The 18,919-nt window shown below is 61.5% G+C and overlaps 2 protein-coding genes across 6 annotated transcripts in view; one reads left to right on the top strand and one right to left on the bottom strand.

Moving 5' to 3' along the window:
• The first annotated feature begins 738 nt into the window (after nucleotides 1-738).
• On the top strand, nucleotides 739-7,133 carry TRMT10B (tRNA methyltransferase 10B). Its single transcript, XM_033086415.1, has 6 exons — nucleotides 739-1,041; nucleotides 1,698-1,850; nucleotides 2,143-2,221; nucleotides 2,459-2,526; nucleotides 2,603-2,726; nucleotides 6,489-7,133. Exons 1-6 carry the CDS (start codon nucleotides 739-741, stop codon nucleotides 6,680-6,682), a joined length of 921 nt encoding a protein of 306 aa, XP_032942306.1. The 3' UTR covers nucleotides 6,683-7,133.
• FRMPD1 (FERM and PDZ domain containing 1) overlaps nucleotides 6,900-18,919 on the bottom strand; it is a 32,529-nt gene continuing 20,509 nt past the window's right edge. For 4 of the 5 annotated variants that reach the window (XM_033086468.1, XM_033086471.1, XM_033086466.1 and 1 more), the window contains 9 exons: nucleotides 17,768-17,893; nucleotides 16,723-16,842; nucleotides 16,320-16,456; nucleotides 14,419-14,545; nucleotides 14,077-14,172; nucleotides 13,101-13,283; nucleotides 12,626-12,773; nucleotides 11,647-12,282; nucleotides 6,900-10,634 (listed from right to left, as the gene is read on the bottom strand). In XM_033086468.1, the coding sequence (XP_032942359.1) occupies nucleotides 8,458-10,634; nucleotides 11,647-12,282; nucleotides 12,626-12,773; nucleotides 13,101-13,283; nucleotides 14,077-14,172; nucleotides 14,419-14,545; nucleotides 16,320-16,456; nucleotides 16,723-16,842; nucleotides 17,768-17,893 (3,750 nt within the window). In that variant the 3' untranslated portion in view covers nucleotides 6,900-8,457. The remainder of the gene's footprint in view (nucleotides 10,635-11,646; nucleotides 12,283-12,625; nucleotides 12,774-13,100; nucleotides 13,284-14,076; nucleotides 14,173-14,418; nucleotides 14,546-16,319; nucleotides 16,457-16,722; nucleotides 16,843-17,767; nucleotides 17,894-18,919) is intronic. The other variant, XM_033086469.1, reaches the window with a different exon arrangement.

Raw genomic sequence — 18,919 nt, forward strand, 5'->3', positions numbered from 1 at the left:
CTGGGGGCTCGGTCCCAGGCTCGGTCCCAGGCTCAGTCCCAGGCTCGGGGCTCGGTCCCAGGCTCGGTCCCAGGCTCAGTCCCAGGCTCGGGGCTCGGTCCCAGGCTCGGTACCAGTCTGGAGGCTCGGTCCCAGGCTCAGTCCCAGGCTGGGGGCTCGGTCCCAGGCTCGCTCCCAGGCTCGCTCCCAGGCTCAGTCCCAGGCTCGGTCCCAAGCTCGGTCCCTGGCTCCGTACCGGGCTCGGTACCAGGCTCGGTCCCAGGCTCGGGGCTCGGTCCCAGGCTCAGTCCCAGGCTCGGGGCTCGGTCCCAGGCTCGGTCCCAGTCTGGGGGCTCGGTCCCAGGCTCAGTCCCAGGCTCGGTACCAGTCTGGGGGCTCGGTCCCAGGCTCAGTGCCGGGCTCGGGGCTCAGTCCCAGGCTCAGTCCCAGGCTCAGTCCCAGGCTCGGTCCCAGGCTCGATCCCAGGCTCGGTCCCAGGCTCGGTCCCAGGCTCGGTCCCAGGCTCGGTCTCAGGCTCAGTCCCAGGCTCGGTCCCAGGCTCGGTCCCAGGCTCGATCCCAGGCTCAGTCCCAGGCTCGTGGCTCGGTACCGGGGCTCGATCCCAGGCTCAGTCCCAGGCTGGGGGCTCGGTACCAAGCTCGATCCCAGGCTCGGTCCCAGGCTCGTGGCTCGGTCCCAGGCTCGGTCCCAGGCTCAGTCCCGGTCTCGGGTCTCGGTGCGTGCGGCAGGACCCCGCTGATGGCCGTGCCGTTCCCCCCGCAGAGGAACGCGCTGCGGAAGCGGCGGCGCTGGGAGCGCGTTCTCGCCGCCCGGCGCGGGAAGCGGCGGCAGGAGCGGCAGCGCCGGCGGGCACGGCGGGCGGCGGCGGAGCGGGACGGGCCGAGCACGGCGCTGGGCAGCGGCTCCGCCGGGCCCGGGCCGCCCCCCGCCCGCCGCGGGAGGGTCCCGGCCGCGCTGGCCACCGAGCGGCTGCTGCAGGCGCGGGCGGCGGGGCCGCGGCTCTGCGTGGATCTCGGCGTGGGCGGCGGCATGAGCGAGAAGGTGCGGGGGTACCGGGGCTGCCCGGGGTACCGGGGGCTGCCCGGGGTACCGGGGGTCCGGGGGGTACCGGGGGCTGCCCGGGGGTACTGCGGCTGCCCGGGGGTCCGGGGGGTACCAGGGGCTGCCCGGGGGATCTGGGGCTGTCTAGGGGTCCGGGGGATCTGGGGTTGCCCGGAGGTACCGGGGTACCGGGGCTGCCCGGGGTACCGGGGGATCTGGGGCTGTCTGGGGGTACAGGGGGATTTGGGGCTGCCCGGGGGTCCGGGGGATACTGGGGATACTGGGGATACTGGGGCTGCCCGGGGGTACTTGGGGTCCCGGGGGATCTGGGGCTGTCCCGGGGGTACTGAGGGTACCGGGGGTACCGGGGGATCTGGGGGTACTGGGGGTACTGGGGCTGCCCGGGGTCCAGGGGTACCGGGGGGTCTGGGGCTGTCCCGGGGGGTCTGGGGCTGTCCGGGGGATCTGGGGTTGTCCCGGGGGTCCCGGGGGGTCTGGGGCTGTCCCGGGGGTCCCGGGGGTACCGGGGTTGTCCCAGGGGTCCCGGGGGATCTGGGGCTGTCCCGGGGGTCTGTGGTTGTCCCGGGAGTCCCGGCCAGGCTGCGCCCCGCTGTGCCCAGCCCGGGCTCGGGCTCACGGTGCCGCTGTGTCCCAAGGAGAGCGGCCGGCTCGCCTCGCAGATCCGCCGGCTGTACGGGGCGAACCGGCGCGCCGCCCGGCCCTTCTGGCTGTGCCTGACCGAGTTCGCGGCCGGCACGCCCATCTACGAGCAGTGCTTCCGCATGAACGACGGCTTCGCTGGCTACCTGGTGAGGGGCTGCGTCTTATCTCAAATTACACAGCTGTTGCTGCTCTCCCTCTCTCAAAGCACCCCGAGAACTTCTGCTGAGGAGGGAATTTAATGGAGATTTTGGGTGTGTTGGTCAATGCCCAGAACAAAAACATTGTGCAGTTGAAAAAGAGAAGCTCCAGGTCACTGGTAGGATCTGCCAGGCCTTCAGCAGTTGGTGTGTCCAAAGCAGCAGTGTGATGTGTCTGTGTCTGGGAGGGTCTTTGTTCTGGCAGAGGAACCTCAGGCTGCTTCACTCTTTTGTTTTCGAGATGGACACAACTCCAGAGAGTTACCTGGACCTGTTTCCTTTGGACACCATCGTTTATCTCACTCCTGACTCTGAGAACGGTAAATATTTCACGCGCTTTAGACGAGGGAGAGCTGTTAGAAATTTCATTTTGAGGCCATTTGAGGCAGGCTGTTCCTGTCACAGGCTGTCTCTCATTGCGTGAGACAGCTGTGTGCTCACATCTGGCGATAATCTGTGCCACGGTGAGGGGCTGTGCTGCTGCTGTCCTGAGCAGCGGGGTGTGTTGGGAGCGGGGTGTGTTCTGCTGTGTGGTGCTGAGCGCTGCTCTGTTCCAGTCCTTGAAGACATCGATCCCGACAAAGTGTACGTGCTGGGAGGGCTGGTGGACGAGAGCATCCACAAGGTGCGTGGTGCCTGCCTAACCCTAACCCCGAGGCTGCAGTGAGGCCGTGTGCCAGCGTGTCCGTGTGTCCCTGCAGCAGCTGACCCTGCGGAGGGCGCGGGAGCAGCGCCTGCAGACAGCCCGGCTCCCCATCCGCGAGTACATGGTGAGAGCCCCCAACCGCAGGAACTACCACTGCGAGACGCTGGCCATCAACCAGGGTGAGCGTGCCAGGGGCTGGGGGCACAGGGCAGCCTGGGGGATGTATCTCCTGCTCCTGGGGAGCTGTGCACCGGGCTGGGGGCACACAGGGATGGGGTGATCGATCCCTGTGCCCTGGGGAGCTGTGCACCCAGCAGGGGACACACAGCAGCCTGGGGTGATCGATCCCTGCTCCTGGGGAGCTGTGCACCGGGCTGGGGGCACACAGGGATGGGGTGATCGATCCCCGTGCTCCTGGGGAGCTGTGCACCCAGCAGGGGACACACAGCAGCCTGGGGTGATCGATCCCCGTGCTCCTGGGGAGCTGTGCACCCAGCAGGGGACACACAGCAGCCTGGGGTGATCGATCCCTGTGCCCTGGGGAGCTGCACCGGGCTGGGCACACAGGGATGGGGTGATCGATCCCTGTGCCCTGGGGAGCTGTGCACTGAGCTGGGGGCACACAGGGATGGGGTGATCGATCCCCTGCGCCCTGGGGAGCTGTGCACCGGGCTGGGGACACACAGCAGCCTGGGGTGATCGATCCCCTGTGCCCTGGGGAGCTGTGCACCGGGCTGGGGGCACACAGCAGCCTGGGGTGATCGATCCCTGTGCCCTGGGGAGCTGTGCACTGAGCTGGGGGCACACAGCAGCCTGGGGTGATCGATCCCCTGCTCCTGGGGAGCTGTGCACTGAGCTGGGGGCACACAGGGATGGGGTGATCGATCCCCTGTGCCCTGGGGAGCTGTGCACTGAGCTGGGGGCACACAGCAGCCTGGGGTGATCGATCCCTGTGCCCTGGGGAGCTGTGCACTGAGCTGGGGGCACACAGCAGCCTGGGGTGATCGATCCCCTGCTCCTGGGGAGCTGTGCACTGAGCTGGGGGCACACAGGGATGGGGTGATCGATCCCCGTGCTCCTGGGGAGCTGTGCACCCAGCAGGGGACACACAGCAGCCTGGGGTGATCGATCCCTGTGCCCTGGGGAGCTGCACCGGGCTGGGCACACAGGGATGGGGTGATCGATCCCTGTGCCCTGGGGAGCTGTGCACTGAGCTGGGGGCACACAGCAGCCTGGGGTGATCGATCCCTGTGCCCTGGGGAGCTGTGCACCGGGCTGGGGACACACAGGGATGGGGTGATCGATGCCCTGCGCCCTGGGGAGCTGTGCACCGGGCTGGGGACACACAGGGATGGGGTGATCGATCCCTGTGCCCTGGGGAGCTGTGCACCGGGCTGGGGGCACACAGGGATGGGGTGATCGATGCCCTGCGCCCTGGGGAGCTGTGCACCGGGCTGGGGACACACAGCAGCCTGGGGTGATCGATCCCCTGTGCCCTGGGGAGCTGTGCACTGAGCTGGGGGCACAGGGCAGCCTGGGGTGATCGATCCCTGTGCCCTGGGGAGCTGTGCACCGGGCTGGGGACACACAGCAGCCTGGGGTGATCGATCCCTGTGCCCTGGGGAGCTGTGCACCGGGCTGGGGGCACACAGCAGCCTGGGGTGATCGATCCCCTGCTCCTGGGGAGCTGTGCACCGGGCTGGGGGCACACAGGGATGGGGTGATCGATCCCTGTGCCCTGGGGAGCTGTGCACCGGGCTGGGGGCACACAGGGATGGGGTGATCGATCCCCTGTGCCCTGGGGAGCTGTGCACTGAGCTGGGGGCACACAGGGATGGGGTGATCGATCCCTGTGCCCTGGGGAGCTGTGCACCGGGCTGGGGGCACACAGGGATGGGGTGATCGATCCCCTGCTCCTGGGGAGCTGTGCACCGGGCTGGGGGCACACAGCAGCCTGGGGTGATCGATCCCCTGTGCCCTGGGGAGCTGTGCACCGGGCTGGGGACACACAGCAGCCTGGGGTGATTGATCCCCTGCTCCTGGGGAGCTGTGCACTGAGCTGGGGGCACACAGCAGCCTGGGGTGATCGATCCCTGCGCCCTGGGGAGCTGTGCACCGAGCTGGGGGCACACAGCAGCCTGGGGTGATCGATCCCCTGCTCCTGGGGAGCTGTGCACCAGCTGGGGGCACACAGCAGCCTGGGGTGAGTGATCCCCTGTGCCCTGGGGAGCTGTGCACCAGGCTGGGGGCACACAGCAGCCTGGGGTGATCGATCCCTGCGCCCTGGGGAGCTGTGCACTGAGCTGGGGGGCACAGGGCAGCCTGGGGTGATCGATCCCCTGCTCCTGGGGAGCTGTGCACCGGGCTGGGGACACACAGCAGCCTGGGGTGATGGATCCCCTACTCCTGGGGAGCTGTGCACCGGGCTGGGGGCACACAGCAGCCTGGGGTGATCGATCCCTGTGCCCTGGGGAGCTGTGCACCGAGCTGGGGGCACACAGCAGCCTGGGGTGATCGATCCCTGCGCCCTGGGGAGCTGTGCACCGGGCTGGGGGCACACAGGGATGGGGTGATCGATCCCTGTGCCCTGGGGAGCTGTGCACCGGGCTGGGGGCACACAGGGATGGGGGGATCGATCCCTGCGCCCTGGGGAGCTGTGCAGTGAGCTGGGGGCACACAGCAGCCTGGGGTGATCGATCCCCTGCTCCTGGGGAGCTGTGCACCGAGCTGGGGGCACACAGCAGCCTGGGGTGATCAATCCCCTGCTCCTGGGGAGCTGTGCACCGAGCTGGGGGCACACAGCAGCCTGGGGTGATCAATCCCCTGCTCCTGGGGAGCTGTGCACCGGGCTGGGGGCACACAGGGATGGGGTGATCAATCCCTGCTCCTGGGGAGCTGTGCACTGAGCTGGGGGCACACAGCAGCCTGGGGTGATCGATCCCCTGCTCCTGGGGAGCTGTGCAGTGAGCTGGGGACACACAGGGGTGGGGTGATCGATCCCCTGTGCCCTGGGGAGCTGTGCACCGGGCTGGGGGCACACAGGGATGGGGTGATCAATCCCTGCGCCCTGGGGAGCTGTGCACCGGGCTGGGGGCACAGGGCAGCCTGGGGTGATCGATCTCCTGCGCCCTGGGGAGCTGTGCACCGGGCTGGGGACACACAGGGATGGGGTGATGGATCCCTGTGCCCTGGGGAGCTGTGCACCGGGCTGGGGGCACACAGGGATGGGGTGATCGATCCCTGTGCCCTGGGGAGCTGTGCACCGGGCTGGGGACACACAGCAGCCTGGGGTGATCGATCCCCTGCACCCTGGGGAGCTGTGCACTGAGCTGGGGGCACACAGGGATGGGGTGATCGATCCCCTGCACCCTGGGGAGCTGTGCACCGGGCTGGGGGCACACAGGGATGGGGGCTGCTGTTGGGGCAGGGCACAGAGGGACAGGACTGTCAGGACTGTGAGAGCTGTGCCGCCTCAGCCCAGCCTGACGATGGCAGGGAGGGGTGTTGGTGTCCTGTGCTGCCATGGGCTGGCACACCTGGGCACTGCTGGTGCCTGCAGCGGGGCTCATGGCCCAGGCCAGCTCCTCAAAGCTCTCCCCCTGGCTTGGGAATTGTGTTGGCCCTCCATGGACACTGGGGGCTCTGTGTGCCCAGGAATGGGGTCTCCGTGGGAGTGACAATGGGAGCACAGCACGGGTGGTCACTACAGCCAACAGTGACGAGGGCACCTCATCTGGGCTTTGCCCAGAGCTCTGCAAAGTCCTCTCCAAGACACCTGTCTGCCCCTAGGTGAGCTGCCTGCAGCACCAGCTCCTCAGATGGTAGGTGGGCAACCTGCTCTGGGTCAGCTGTCATCACCTCCCTCGTGCTTGGTGGGTGTGTGTGGAGCTGCTGGCACCCCTGCCACAGCACCTGTGTCATAACATCTCTGCTCCTGACAGTCTTTGACATCCTCTCCACCTACTACGAGACCAGGAGCTGGCCAGCAGCCCTGAGGGCTGGAGTTTCCTCTGGGAAGGGCTACGTGCTGCCAGAGACAGCAGGAGAGGAGGAAACAGCCCAGTGTGCCGCTGCTGCTCAAGAAAACTCTTTATTTTGTGGGGAGGAGCTGCACGGGCAGGAAGCACCAGCATGACTGTGCACAGGAGACAGCTCTTTCCAGCAGTGTGGAGCAACACCTTCTACCTCAGGAATGTGGTGCTGGACATCCCCCCTGCCCCTGAGCGGGAAAGAAAAGCCGGGTGGAGCCTGGGATCAAGTGAAAACTGACAGGAATTCAGTTCTGCTGTGCAGCTGCTTGTTGGTGACTGCTGCACCTACGCTTGTTGTGGGATGGGGAGGAGAGCTTTCAGGGGTTTTCTTCGTTTTATTGAAACAGAGAGTGAGGTGAAGTTAGGGCTGCAAAGCTCACGGGCAAGGAAATCCCCCCACCATGGGACAGGACACTGCGGCTGCTGCAGGAGAATGTGGGATGGGGAAGCAGCTCCAAGGATTATGTCCCAACAACTTAAACCCAGTGAGGACGTGGGGAGTTGTTGAAGCCTTTGGCTAGTAGTATGCATCTAATACAAAACAAAAGGTTTAGATCCCCATTGTGTACCTACAGTTACTGATGAGTAGTACCTCGTCACTGACATACACAGGTCCCTGACCCCTGTGTCCCTGCTGGGAGGTACCTGGGCTCGGCTGTGCCCTGCTCAGAGCAGTGCCAGCGCCACAGCCACAGCAGGGAGTGTGTTTGGTGCAGCTGAGTCCGTACCTTACCTCAGCCAGGGCTGCCAAAAGGGCCCTGAAGCCTCATGGCCGGTGGCAGCAGGACCTGAAGGTCGTCTGAGGTAAGTCTGGTTATGTGTTTTCATTCCTCCTGTCCCAGCAGGACCCTTCCACAGCCCTGGGGCTAGTGTGTGTGGCACGGGTCTGCAGGAGAGTGGGGAGCTGCTGTGGTTTAACCCAAGGCAGGCGTTATGAGGTTAAGCCACAGGGGCTCTGAGTGTGTCAGTGTTGCTGCTGCTGCGCCCTGGGGGCTCCTGGCGAGCTGGAAGTGGAGGTGATCCCCTTCAGTGTCCCAGAGCCAGGGGACAATCCCCACAGTGCCTGGGGGGAGCCCCTCCGTGCCCCTCAGCTGCCTGGGGCAGAACCCCCTGGGCTGCAGCAGCAGCTCCTTGGGAAAAGGCAGCCACTCCCAATATCCCCAGGCTGCCCCCCTGAAATGGGGCACTGCCCCTCCCTCCGAGGGGAGGCACAGCCACACTGCCCTGCAGCTCACACCTGGCCAGGGGGAGCCCCTGCTGGGGGTGCACAGGGCTGGGGGAGCCCGTGACAGTCCCTGCACGGCTCTGACAGTCCCTGCACGGCTCTGACAGTCCCTGCACAGCTCTGACAGTCCCTGCATGGCTCTGACTGCAGCGTCACGGTGTCAGGGCTCGCCCCTGCTGCTGGCACACACACAGAGCCCTGAGCCCTGGTGGGGTGGGAGCTGGCCAGGGCCTGTCCCTCCCCAGCACACGGCAGCAGAGCAGAGTGGCACTGCCCCTCTCTGGCCAAGGAAAAGCAGCTGAATGTGGGATCACTGTGTTCCCTGGGCCACAGAAGGTGCAGAAGGTCACCTGGGGTCTCACATTTAGTGTCTGGAGAGCACAGTGAGTGAAAGGCAGGCTGAAAGGCTCCCACTTTTCCCCCACAGGTGACAAAGGCAGCTGAGACAGCACTGAGAGGCTGACCTGCACGGCCTGTGGGAGGCAAGGGACAGCCCAGGGCAAGAGACACACACTGGAGTGCTGCTCTTGGGGAACACATCCTCCCATGGCCATGCTGGGCCAAACACGGCCTGGGGGAGAGCCTGAGCAGGACAGAGGGCACACATCTGGGCTCTGTCCCCCTCAGTGCCCTGCAGTGCCCCCACCCTGCCTGTCACAGCCAGGGGGCTGCCCTGAACCGCTGCAGGAGACAGAAGATGGCAGCTGCTAGGGCCGTGTGCTGGCGGGCAAGGAGCCTGGTGCCCAGCTCCGGGCAGACCTGCCCGTGGAGCTGCTGGTGCAGAGCCTGCACCAGCTGCTGGTAGGTGCCCACCACGTCCCCCAGCGCCGCCCCCAGCTCCTGCTGCCTCTGCCTGCACTGCCGGCAGTGTGTCACCTGGAAGCAGGTCACTGCCAGGTGAACCAGGCGGTCGAACGTGGCTCTCAGAGCGCACTGCACCTCTGTGAGAGGCTGCTCCGTGCTCAGCAGAGCCTGGCAGCTGGACAGCAGGTCCTGGGACGCCCAGCCCAGCGCACCCTTGCTCTCTGCGCCCTGCTCTGCACACTGGTCGTGCAGGTGGGATGCCTGGCTCCCACAGAGCTTCCCTACAACCTCCTGGAGCTCCACGGTGTAGGCCAGGAAGCGGGAGAAATCCGCAGGGCTCATCCACGCCTGGTCCTTCAGCTGCCCCAGCACTCGGATGTGGGGGTCCTGCCCTGCCACGTCCCCGGCCATGGGGACTGGGAAGCCGCTCCCAGGGGTCCTGGGGAGGCTGCAGCTGCTGGCTGGGGGGGTGGTGAGGGGTCCTGGCAGCTGGGAGGGGCCGGCCTCACAATCCCCCTGGCTCTGGGGCTGGGGGAAGCAGCTGATGTAGGGCAGCCGGCAGCCGCAGCGCTCCGGTGCCGGGGAGCAGCCCAGGGCTGCGGCTGGCAGCGGGGCTGCGGGGCTCTGCTCACCCTCCTCGGGGTTAAAACACTGCGAGGAGTGCTTGGCAGCCCCACAGGCTCCTGCTCCCTGCCCCAAGGGAACTGGGGAGATGGGAATCCCTGCGGAGGGAGCCGGGCAGGAGCCCTTCCCCAGCCCTGCAGCCTGTTCTGCGGGAGGAGAAGCCTGTGCAGGCTGTGGCTCCTGCTGAGCCTCATTTCCTGCGGCTCCTGTGGGCTCTGCACCCAGCCCCAGCCCTGAGCTGCTCACCAGCTCCTGGCCAAACCCTGCTCCAACAGGGGATGCTGGCATCTTCCTTCTAACAGCACTGGAACCCACGCAGGTGCTGGTGGTCAGGCAGGCCAGAGGCTCGGGTGGGTCATGGAGCCCGTCCTGCAGCAGGCTGGGGGGCACAGGCTCTGTCCTCACCCCGAAAGAGAGCCAGGAGAGGCGGGTGAGAACCCCCGGGGCACTGCTGCAGCCTGCCAGGAGCTGGGCTGTGTCTGGGAGCCCTGTGTGACCTGGGTGCACCTTCCTCAGGGTCTCCCCACTCAGCACCTGGGGGCTGCTGGCCGGGGACACGGCGCCCTGGGTGCTGCTGTGGGCACAGTGCTGACCATCAGCACAGCGCTGACCATCAGAACAGCACTGACCATCAGCGCTGCCACTGACCCAGCTCTGAGCACCTCGGCTCTCCGGACAGGCAGCCCGGGAAGGCTCCAGGCTCGCAGGCAGCAGCCCCTCCCGCACCACGCTGGGGCCAGCAGCTGGTGGCAGCTCGTCAGAGGGGCTGGCCACAGCAGAGGGCACAACGCTGGCCTGGTGCTGGGTGGCCACCAGCTCAGCCCCCTCCTCCTGAGCCCCCTGGGCCGGGCAGCCCCCGCTGGGTGCACAGCTCTTCTCCCCTCTCGGACACCCGGGATCTTCCTGGGCAGCCCCACTCTGCCCTCTGGGGGGGTGCTGGGGCTGGGGGCTGCTGTCCTGCTCCCCACTGTGGTCACCGGCGTGGGGAACGTCCGAAATGGAGGGAACCAGCTGTTGCAGCACTGGCTTTGTCTCTGTAGTGTCAGGCTCCGTGTCCATCACGTCAGAGCAGGGCTCTGTGCCAGCAGTGTCCCTCTGTCCCTGGCTGGCCACGGCTCCTGTGGCCACCTCCGTGTCCTTCCCTGTGTCCTCTGCAGAGGGCTGAGCGGGCAGCCAGGAGCAGCAGCGCTGTGGAGAGCCCGGAGCAGCTGCAGGGAAACTGACCTGTGAGGTGTAATCAGTTTCCAGGAAAGACCTCCTCTTCCTCAGGCTCTTGGTGTAGGTCAGCTCCTGCTCCTGCTTCTCCCTCACGGACGGGTTCTCCCCCAGGCTGTAGCACCTCAGCCTCTTGGGGATGCAGGAGGAGCTCTCTGCACCCTCCCAGGGTGCTGTATCACAGCCTGCTGGCAAGAACAAACATGGAAATCAGGAAGCAGTCCCGGGCAGCACCATACCCACATTGCCTACACAGTGAGCCAAAAACTCCTGGCACAGGATTTGGAATCACGGGCACAACTGCCCAGCAGCGATGCCTGGCTCCCGAGGGGAAAAGGAAACGGTGTCTTGTGATCCTCGGGGTTGGATGTGGAGGAAGGGGCAGAGCCTGGTGTGTGGCTGCAGGGGCTGAAGGCCAGGCTTAGTGAGGAGCTGCTCCCCCTGGTAATCCCCAGTTAAATCCCCAGTGCACTCCCAGAGCACTGCCCACAGCTGTAGGCTTGTCATCAAACAGAAACACGGCCAGAGGTTCCCAGCTGGATGTTTAGATGGTAACATTTTCCAGACATGACTGTTTTCTGCCTGAACACAGTGACTCCATTACTATAAAAGCCCAAACTGTTCTAATGGCATGAATGAAAATCTTAAGAGGTTCAGTTAATCTTGAAAGAGCTGATTAGCTCAGGAACAACAATCTGAGCAAAGACAACAGGCAGGGGGCTGCCCAGCCCTGGGAATCGCTGACCCAGCTCTGTAACTGGCCTCTGAACCTTTCATCTTGGAGGGTCACATAACAATGTTCTACAGGTCTGGGGAAGAGAGTGGAGATTCCAGATTACCACTGCTCTGAAAACTGACTTTCCCCAAGAGTCAGTGATAACAAATCCTCCTGCAATGCTGGGGTGCTGAGGAGTGCCCTGTGGAGAATGGATGCTCAGAGTCTGGAGGGGCCAAATGAGTTAGGAGATAAAGTGAGGAATTCCGAGTGTGTCCAGAGCAAGAAAGAAGACAGGCCATTAGCATGGAAACTGATTTTAAAAGACGCAGGAAGGATTTTTGTAGCTGCATAACTAAACGTGTTTGCAAAACTTTTGCTAAACATATCGCGGCTAATTGCTCTGCGGCCATGAATATAACGAGTTACTGTGATGCAGGTGAGCCCCGGCAGGGAGCACCTGCAGCACCCAGGTGTGCCTTTACCTGCCAGCGTGTCCGGAGGGCTGAGCCTGTCCGCAGCATCGTAGAACTCCTCCTCGGAGCTGGAGTCCCCGAAGCCCGGCGGCGGCCGCAGCACCAGCTCGCCGTGGCTGTGGCAGCCCGGGGTGGCCAGCCCGGACAGCCTGGGCTGCAGAGCGGGCTCGGGCTCGCCCTGCCCTGCCGGACCGACCCCGGGCTCTGCCGCTGGCACCTGCAGGAAGCAGAAATAATCGCCGGCTCCCGCCCCGCCGGGGCTGCCGGCCGCGCACACCGGCACGAAGCTGCTGTCCGAGCTGCTCATCTCCTGCACGGTGGGCGTGTAGAAGTGGAACAGCTCCGGCCGGGAGGAAGAGCACGCTTCCAGCTCGTCCTCCTCCAGCGCATCCACGGAGTCGCTGGAGCCGCTCGTCTTGAAGCCGCGGCTCTCGGTGTTGGCCGAGTCCGACGCCTCCGAGGCGCTGTCGGTGGCGGTGTCCCCGCGGTGCCGAGGGTCCCCCCGGTGCCCAGGGTCATCCCCTCCAGGCTGGGGCTGGGCGCTGCTCGCCCCGGGGCTGCCGGGCTCGCCCTGCCCCTCCGCACGGCCGCTCCTGCAGGAGTCCCCGGAATCCTCGGAGTCGCTGCAGGCTCGCGATTCGTAGCCTGCGGTTCAAAGGAACCTGTCAGCCCCTCCTGGGGGTGGGCAGGGGGCAGCCAGACCCTGCCCCGGGGGGCTCAGCCCTCGCCAGCTCGCTGGCCAGCGAGGCGAGGAGCAGCCGGACCGCGGGGCGGTGCCGGCCCCAAGCTCGGACTGCGACAAGCCCGCGGCGATCACAGAATCTGGAATGCTGCTGTCACAGAATCACGGCACCATGAGCGCTGGAAGAGCCCCCCAGGATCATCTGGGACAGCCTCAACCACGGGGCTCCCAGGGGTGCTGCTCCCGGGAGCTGGCTCATCCCCCATTCCCTCCCATCCCTGCTCGAAAAAGGCTGGTTTTAAAAACCTTCTTCAGCCGACACACGGTGCAGTGGCTGTTTTTTCTCTCCCCAGGTAAATACGGGGCTGTTGGCATCCACGAAGAGTCTGTAGTACCCGGCGATGAGGCAGACGAGGTCCTTGGCGCTGTTTGATTCCAGCAGCAGAGTGAGCACCTGTTGTTGGTTTGGTTTTGGAGGTGTGGGGGAGAAAAGGGCAGAAAATAAACAAATATTGTTTGTACCGCAGTCTGCAGGAACAGGCACCCCCTGTGCCTCATGCTTCCCTCAGTGTCATTTGCAGGAGGCAAAGAAAAAGAAGAACAATTTATTTTTCTTTCCTTTTGTGCGTCTCACTGACAGAGGAAGAACCACCTTTCCTCAGCAGCAAGAATCACTCCTCTCTAGTAACTTTTTTGGTTTTTCACCCCCAAGCCTGCTCTGAGCTCGGCCCTGAGAAGAGCTGCAGGGCCAGGTGGCTCCCCTGTGCTCGTGCCTGCTCACCTTCAGGTCCTGCAGGTAGATCTTGACGGTGCTGACCCGCTCGGACTCCTCGCTCAGCTCCACCCTGCTGATGCTGGGGAACTCGGCCAGGCTGCTGACGATGTTGAGCTTGCTGTTGATGATCTGGCTCACGCCGTGCTTGGCCCCCACCAGCAGTGCCACGTAGGACTCCCTGTCCTGCAGCTGCAGAGTTAAACCTGCCTAAAGCCTGGGCAGGGACCCCTCGGCCCTGCAATCCTTGGGATCTCGGCTCTCCTCGCTGCTGGGAGCCTGCTCCCAGCTCTCTGCCCTGCACAGGCACCAGCACAGTGCCATGGCCACAGGGAGGCAGGGCCAGCAGCTGGGCTGCTGTCAGCAGTGTCACCTGGCAGCCCAGGGTGTCCCCACCTGCTGCAGCTACAGGGTAGAAACTTCACTGGGACATTTCTAGCGTTGGAGGAAACGTCAGTGCTTTGTTAGGGTGAGACAGCTAACAAAAAATGGATTACTGCAGAATAATCTGGCAGAGATTGTTCAGTTTGCACATAGACATCCATTTAGCATTGACCCATGGGTGAGGCCTTGCTCTGGCACAGACCCACAGCACTGCTCAGCTCCCTGTGTGACACAGATTGTGTCTGCAGACCCAGGTGGGGACAGGCAGAAAAATCAACAGCCCAAGGAACCCCTTGTACCAACAGAAAAGTTATTTTCTACAGTGGTGTTCAAGAGTTTCCAGTATTTTTTCTCAAGAGTTTGAAGCCTCCCCAGATTTCTCACACAAAAATATAGACAGGGTTTATCTGAAGAGCAAAAGTCACAGCTTTCAATTAGAAAAAAACGTGCATAACTGTCCTGTAGGCTGGTCTGTGTTGAGGACACTTCAGTGGAACTGTGCTGAGTTTCTCCAGCAGACCAACACCTACCACGCCACCAGCAGCAGTGTGGCCAGCAGGACTGCATGCCAAAAGCAGTGACACGAATAACCAGCTCATACCATCATGGTGGCGTTGAAGATCTTCCCGCTGTACATCTTGAGCTCTCCCAGGATCTGCAGGTAGCTCAGGCGCACCTGGGCTGCCGTGAGCGTGTGCTGCAAGAGAGGAAACAGATTTGGGAACAGGCACTGCAGGGCAGGCACGTTCTGTCCTGCAGCACTGGGTGTCTGACCCACACGCCAGGCTCAGGATGGGCAGGCAGCAGGGTGTCCACTGGCCATCCCACACGGGCCACTGAGCACCTGGCACCCCAGCAAAGGTCACAGAGTGTGGGCAGCAGGGAACAGCCCCGGGGGACACACAGGAGGACACTGCCAGCACCCTGGGAGCACTGTCACTACCTTCTGCCGAGGGTCCAGCAGCACCTGGTTCCTCTTCAGGTGGTAGCTGATGGCTTTCTTGATGTCCTTCCCTCTCATGTTCCGGAGCAAGGTGGGGGAGATGAAGTTCTCGATGCCCCAGTCCCTCCTGGCAGAAAGAGGGGAGGGAGCACGGGGGTCCAGCACAGCACAGAGGCAGCAGGCAGCCCCGGGGGGCTGTGACACTCCCAGTGCCTTCACTGGCTCCAGGTCACTGCCACCTGCAGCTGCCAGGGCGGGGAGCAGGGCAGTGTGCACTCTGGTGCAGAATGACATTTTCACAGGGTTTCACAGGAGGGAATGCACAGCCTTCACTAGCAGGACAGGTCCAGTCTGCCCTCCCCATGCAGAGGATGGAGATTCTGTCCTTGCTTTGGTGACAGATGGTGACATTGCAGTTCATTTTCCTGGACCCAGAACGTGGGCCATGTGCACCCCACTCCCTGCACAGCTGGGCACATCTGGCTGCCCACAATGCCTGCTCATTAACCTGGTCACCACACCAGTGCCTGGTAATTAACAGCCAGCTCGTCACCACCCCTAGAGCAGGGGCTTCTCCAGGGCAGGTGCACTCCAAGAGCGCCAGCGTGCAGCAGGGCACACCTGCTCCTTCTGAAAGCATTTTTTGGTCATTTCCCCACAGATCTCCACACTTCACAGCACCTATCACTGCCCCAAGTCGTGTTTCTGGCATTTCTCCATCTGGTGGATGGAGAGATGTACTGGCTGTGCAGATTGGTGATTACAGTAATTTCATGATTATAAGCTGCACCTGATTATAAGCCGCACGTTACAATACAGAGTGTGATCAAAGGTGTCTGTTCTATCACCATCTGTTGAGGGTGGGGCAGTGATCCTGATCTCTGTGGGAGATATTCTGCTAATGGGCATCCATTGAAACCAGGCAGGGCATTGTTCTTTATCTTTTCACAGCCCATCCTTCCTCCAGCCAGTCATTTTCTGCTCATGGCCATTGAGTCCCACTGTGGCACTGATAAAATTACTGCATCCCATTGGGAGTTGCTCCAGCCAGGGGGAAGAGCCCAACATTTCTTACCAAGATAAAAACAGAGGGTTTGGGACACTAAGGGAGCCCCTTTCTCCACTGGACTCCAGAGGGAAACGGGATTTCTCCACATCACCACTGGAGCTTGGGAGGAAACTGCACCTTGTACAGGAGCACTGCTCCAGCTGAGCCACATCTGTCACTGCAGGAGGATGCAGCCACCATGGAATGGGACTGCTGCCAACACCCTGCCTGACGGGTGTCAGGCTGTACTCTGACTGTGTCAGGGTTTGGGGTTTGTTCTTTGTAGTGCTGTATTTCTATTTTAATTTCCCTAGTAAAGAACTGTTATTCCTAATTCCCATATCTTTGCCTGAGATCCCCTTGATTTCAAAATTATAATAATTTGGAGGGAGAGGGTTTACATTCTCCATTTCAAAGAGAGGCTCCTGCCTTTCTCAGCAGACACCTGTCCTCCAAACTAAAACAGCAACTTTTGTTCTTTGTCCTTATATAAGCCACACCTGATTATAAGCCGCACTTTGGGTCCGGACCAAAATTTTAGTCAAAATGGTGCGTGTTATAATAATGAAATTACTGTACACCTCTCTCTCCAGAGACTGCAGCCAGTACTGGCAGGAGCAGGTCCAGGTCCCCAGCCCTGTGACAGACAAGACCCTGGGGACACACCCAGGTGTTTGCTGTAGCACCCAGGTAGCTCAGTGGGTTAAGGACAGGGAGGCCCCCAAAGCCAAGCTGCCCCACGAGGCTCCAGTGCAGAGCTGAGCACAGGGCAAGCAGCCAGCTGAGGGCACTTTGAGGTGTCCCCTATTTCCCTGGGCTTAGTCACAGAGGGCACAGAGAGCTGGGCACTCACTCGATGTACTTCAGGGACACTTTCTGTGGCTGGGCGCAGGCGTAGATCCTCTCCTGGATGTGCAGAGCAGCCAGGCGCAGCGCCACGCTGCACTTCATCTCCACTGCAAACCTCTCCTGGAGCACATCGCTGCAGCTCTGGGGCAAACACAGCACAGCCAGGTCAGCCACAACACGCTGCCAGACTGCCAGCACCGCCCCACGCACCCAGGGAAGGGCAGCACCAGCCAGGCACACACGCTGGTTTAAGGATTTAGGGCAATTTGAATTGAAATTATCTGATTTGAAGTGCTCTGCATTTCACATCCACACAGCTGAGCCAGCCTGAGGCACGCTCAGGTTTAAAGCAAAAGTGAGAATGGGGTGAGAAGGGATTCCTGAAGCATGGAATGCCCCAGTGTCACCTGCAGGTACAGATATTCAAAGGCCACCGGGTCTGCCTGCAGGAGGTCCAAGGGGTCCTTGGGGACAAAGCACACTCTGAAGAGGCAGCGGTAGTCATGAGAGTCTCTCTTCTGGACCACCTGCAACAGAGAGAGGGCATCACACCACAGGCCCTCCTTCCTCAAGTGCACAGTGAGCCTTTGCCCTGCCAATCCACAGGAATTGTCTGACACCACTGGCAAGGGGACAGTGCAGATTGTCCTTCACAAACACAAGGAGACTTTGCTGGTGTTTGTAATTGTATCTCTGATTCTTCATCTGTTTTTTCCTTCTCCCTGCAGTAGCCCAGGAGCCCTTTGACAGCAACACTTGATTTAAATACCCACTGATGCCACACACTTGCAGTGTGACCAGCACAGAGGCTTTGGGGCTGAGTGATAACAGCAGGGGAAGGGGCAGGCTGCTCTGCTTTGGAGTGCAGTCACAAGACACAGCAGCCCTGAACAGACCCCTGAATCATCACTGTAATGTCAATAGGATGTCAAGACGCTGAATTACACATCAGCATATTTTATTCCGGGCAAATCCTGCCCAGCAGAAATCCTCTGACCCGTGTGCTCAGCGGTCTGACAGCATCAGCCACTGAGGGACTTGAACTCAGTGATCCCCGTGTGTGCCTTCCCATTCAGGCTCCTCTCCACGATTCCATGAGCCCCTCTGCAGAGGGCTGCCACCCAGCAAACCCATCAGCAGGGAGCTGAGACACCTGAGCAGGCACCTGCTGGCAAAGCAGCGCTGTCAGAGCAGCAGGACCACACCAGCTCGCCTCTTGTTTACAGGACACAGAGCACTGACTCACAGTTTGGGGCAGGTGGCCTGGCTGAATGCTCTGGCTGCTCAGGGCATGGTAAGCAGCAAGGTCATGCTTAGAGCTGTTTTAAGGCTCAAGTGGGCACTCAGGATGCTCCCGAAGTGCCCCAAGGATGTGGGGGAACACCACGGCATTGCTGGGGCAGAGCTGAGCTCACCCCTGCCCGTCCCTCTGCTCCTGGGGGCTCTGCTCACCTGTGCAATGAGCTCCTCCTCGTGCAGCAGGTGGATCTTGGCCAGGTTGTACTGCTCCTCCAGCACCAGGGCGAAGTGGGCGATGCTGCGGATGGACAGCTTCTCCTGCAGGGTCAGCACGATGTCCTGGCAGGGCACAGGGGGCACACAGAGCTCACACTCGGGTATCAAACCCATTTCCTGGAGCTGCCTGTCCTGAGCTGCTCACACTCAGAGTTTTGCAGTGTTCAGCTGGGTGGTGTTGGGCTCTTTCTGTCACCCTTGACCCAAGTGTTGGCTGTGTTTGTTATTCTGGCTTTCTACAGCTCTGTAACCCTGTGCATCCCTGGAGTGTCCAAGACCAGGCTGGACAGGACTGAAACAAGTGAGAGGTGTCCCTGGCAATGGTCTCCAAGGTCCCTTCCAGCTCAAACCAGTCTGTGATTCTGTGATTTGTGAGGAAACCAAAAAGAACTGCTGAAAAACACTTCTCTCCAGTAAACAATTTGTGAGCATAAGTGTAAAAATCTACCAATCCTGTTATGGAAGTAATGAGGTTTACTTCTGGCAAAAAGAAAATATCACCTCAGGCTTGTCTGAGCACAAATTGAAACAGAAGGACTCACTCAAGCCTCTTGAGGCAAGCATAAATATTTGACTCACCTCAGTTTTAAGCCAGGATGCCTCAAGATACAGAGGAGTTTCTGGAAACACCTAACTTGGGAAGCATTCTACTCTTTTAGGTGTTCCTGGAGGGCATTTGTCAGGGCTGCTCTCAAAAACTGGGAAAACTTCCATGCCACAGCTGAGAAAGAGCTAATCCATCTTTTAGAAATTAAACCCCTGGGGACAGGCACTCAAATATCTCTTTACAACTCACCTTTCCTGTCCTTTCCACCTCCTTGCTTTATTTCACCATTTTCTTTTTCTACTCCCTGCATGTCAAAAGGCTTGCAGGCACTTGCCTGAGAGACCACAATGGCTTTGTGAAGCGTGAATGAGCTAGACAAACTCCTCCTTTTCTGAGTAAAGCTTTCCCTGCATGATAAATGAAGTCTCTTTGTGCTTCCCCTTAATATCCTTTCAGCCTAACAGCCCCAGAATGTCTGTCCATCCCGAATCAGTGATGCCCCCAGCAGAAATGACCTGAGGAGGATCACTCTAGGTTTAGGA

Source organism: Catharus ustulatus (assembly GCF_009819885.2).
Source record: "Catharus ustulatus isolate bCatUst1 chromosome Z unlocalized genomic scaffold, bCatUst1.pri.v2 scaffold_26_arrow_ctg1, whole genome shotgun sequence".
In the NCBI taxonomy this organism is placed as follows: domain Eukaryota; kingdom Metazoa; phylum Chordata; class Aves; order Passeriformes; family Turdidae; genus Catharus; species Catharus ustulatus.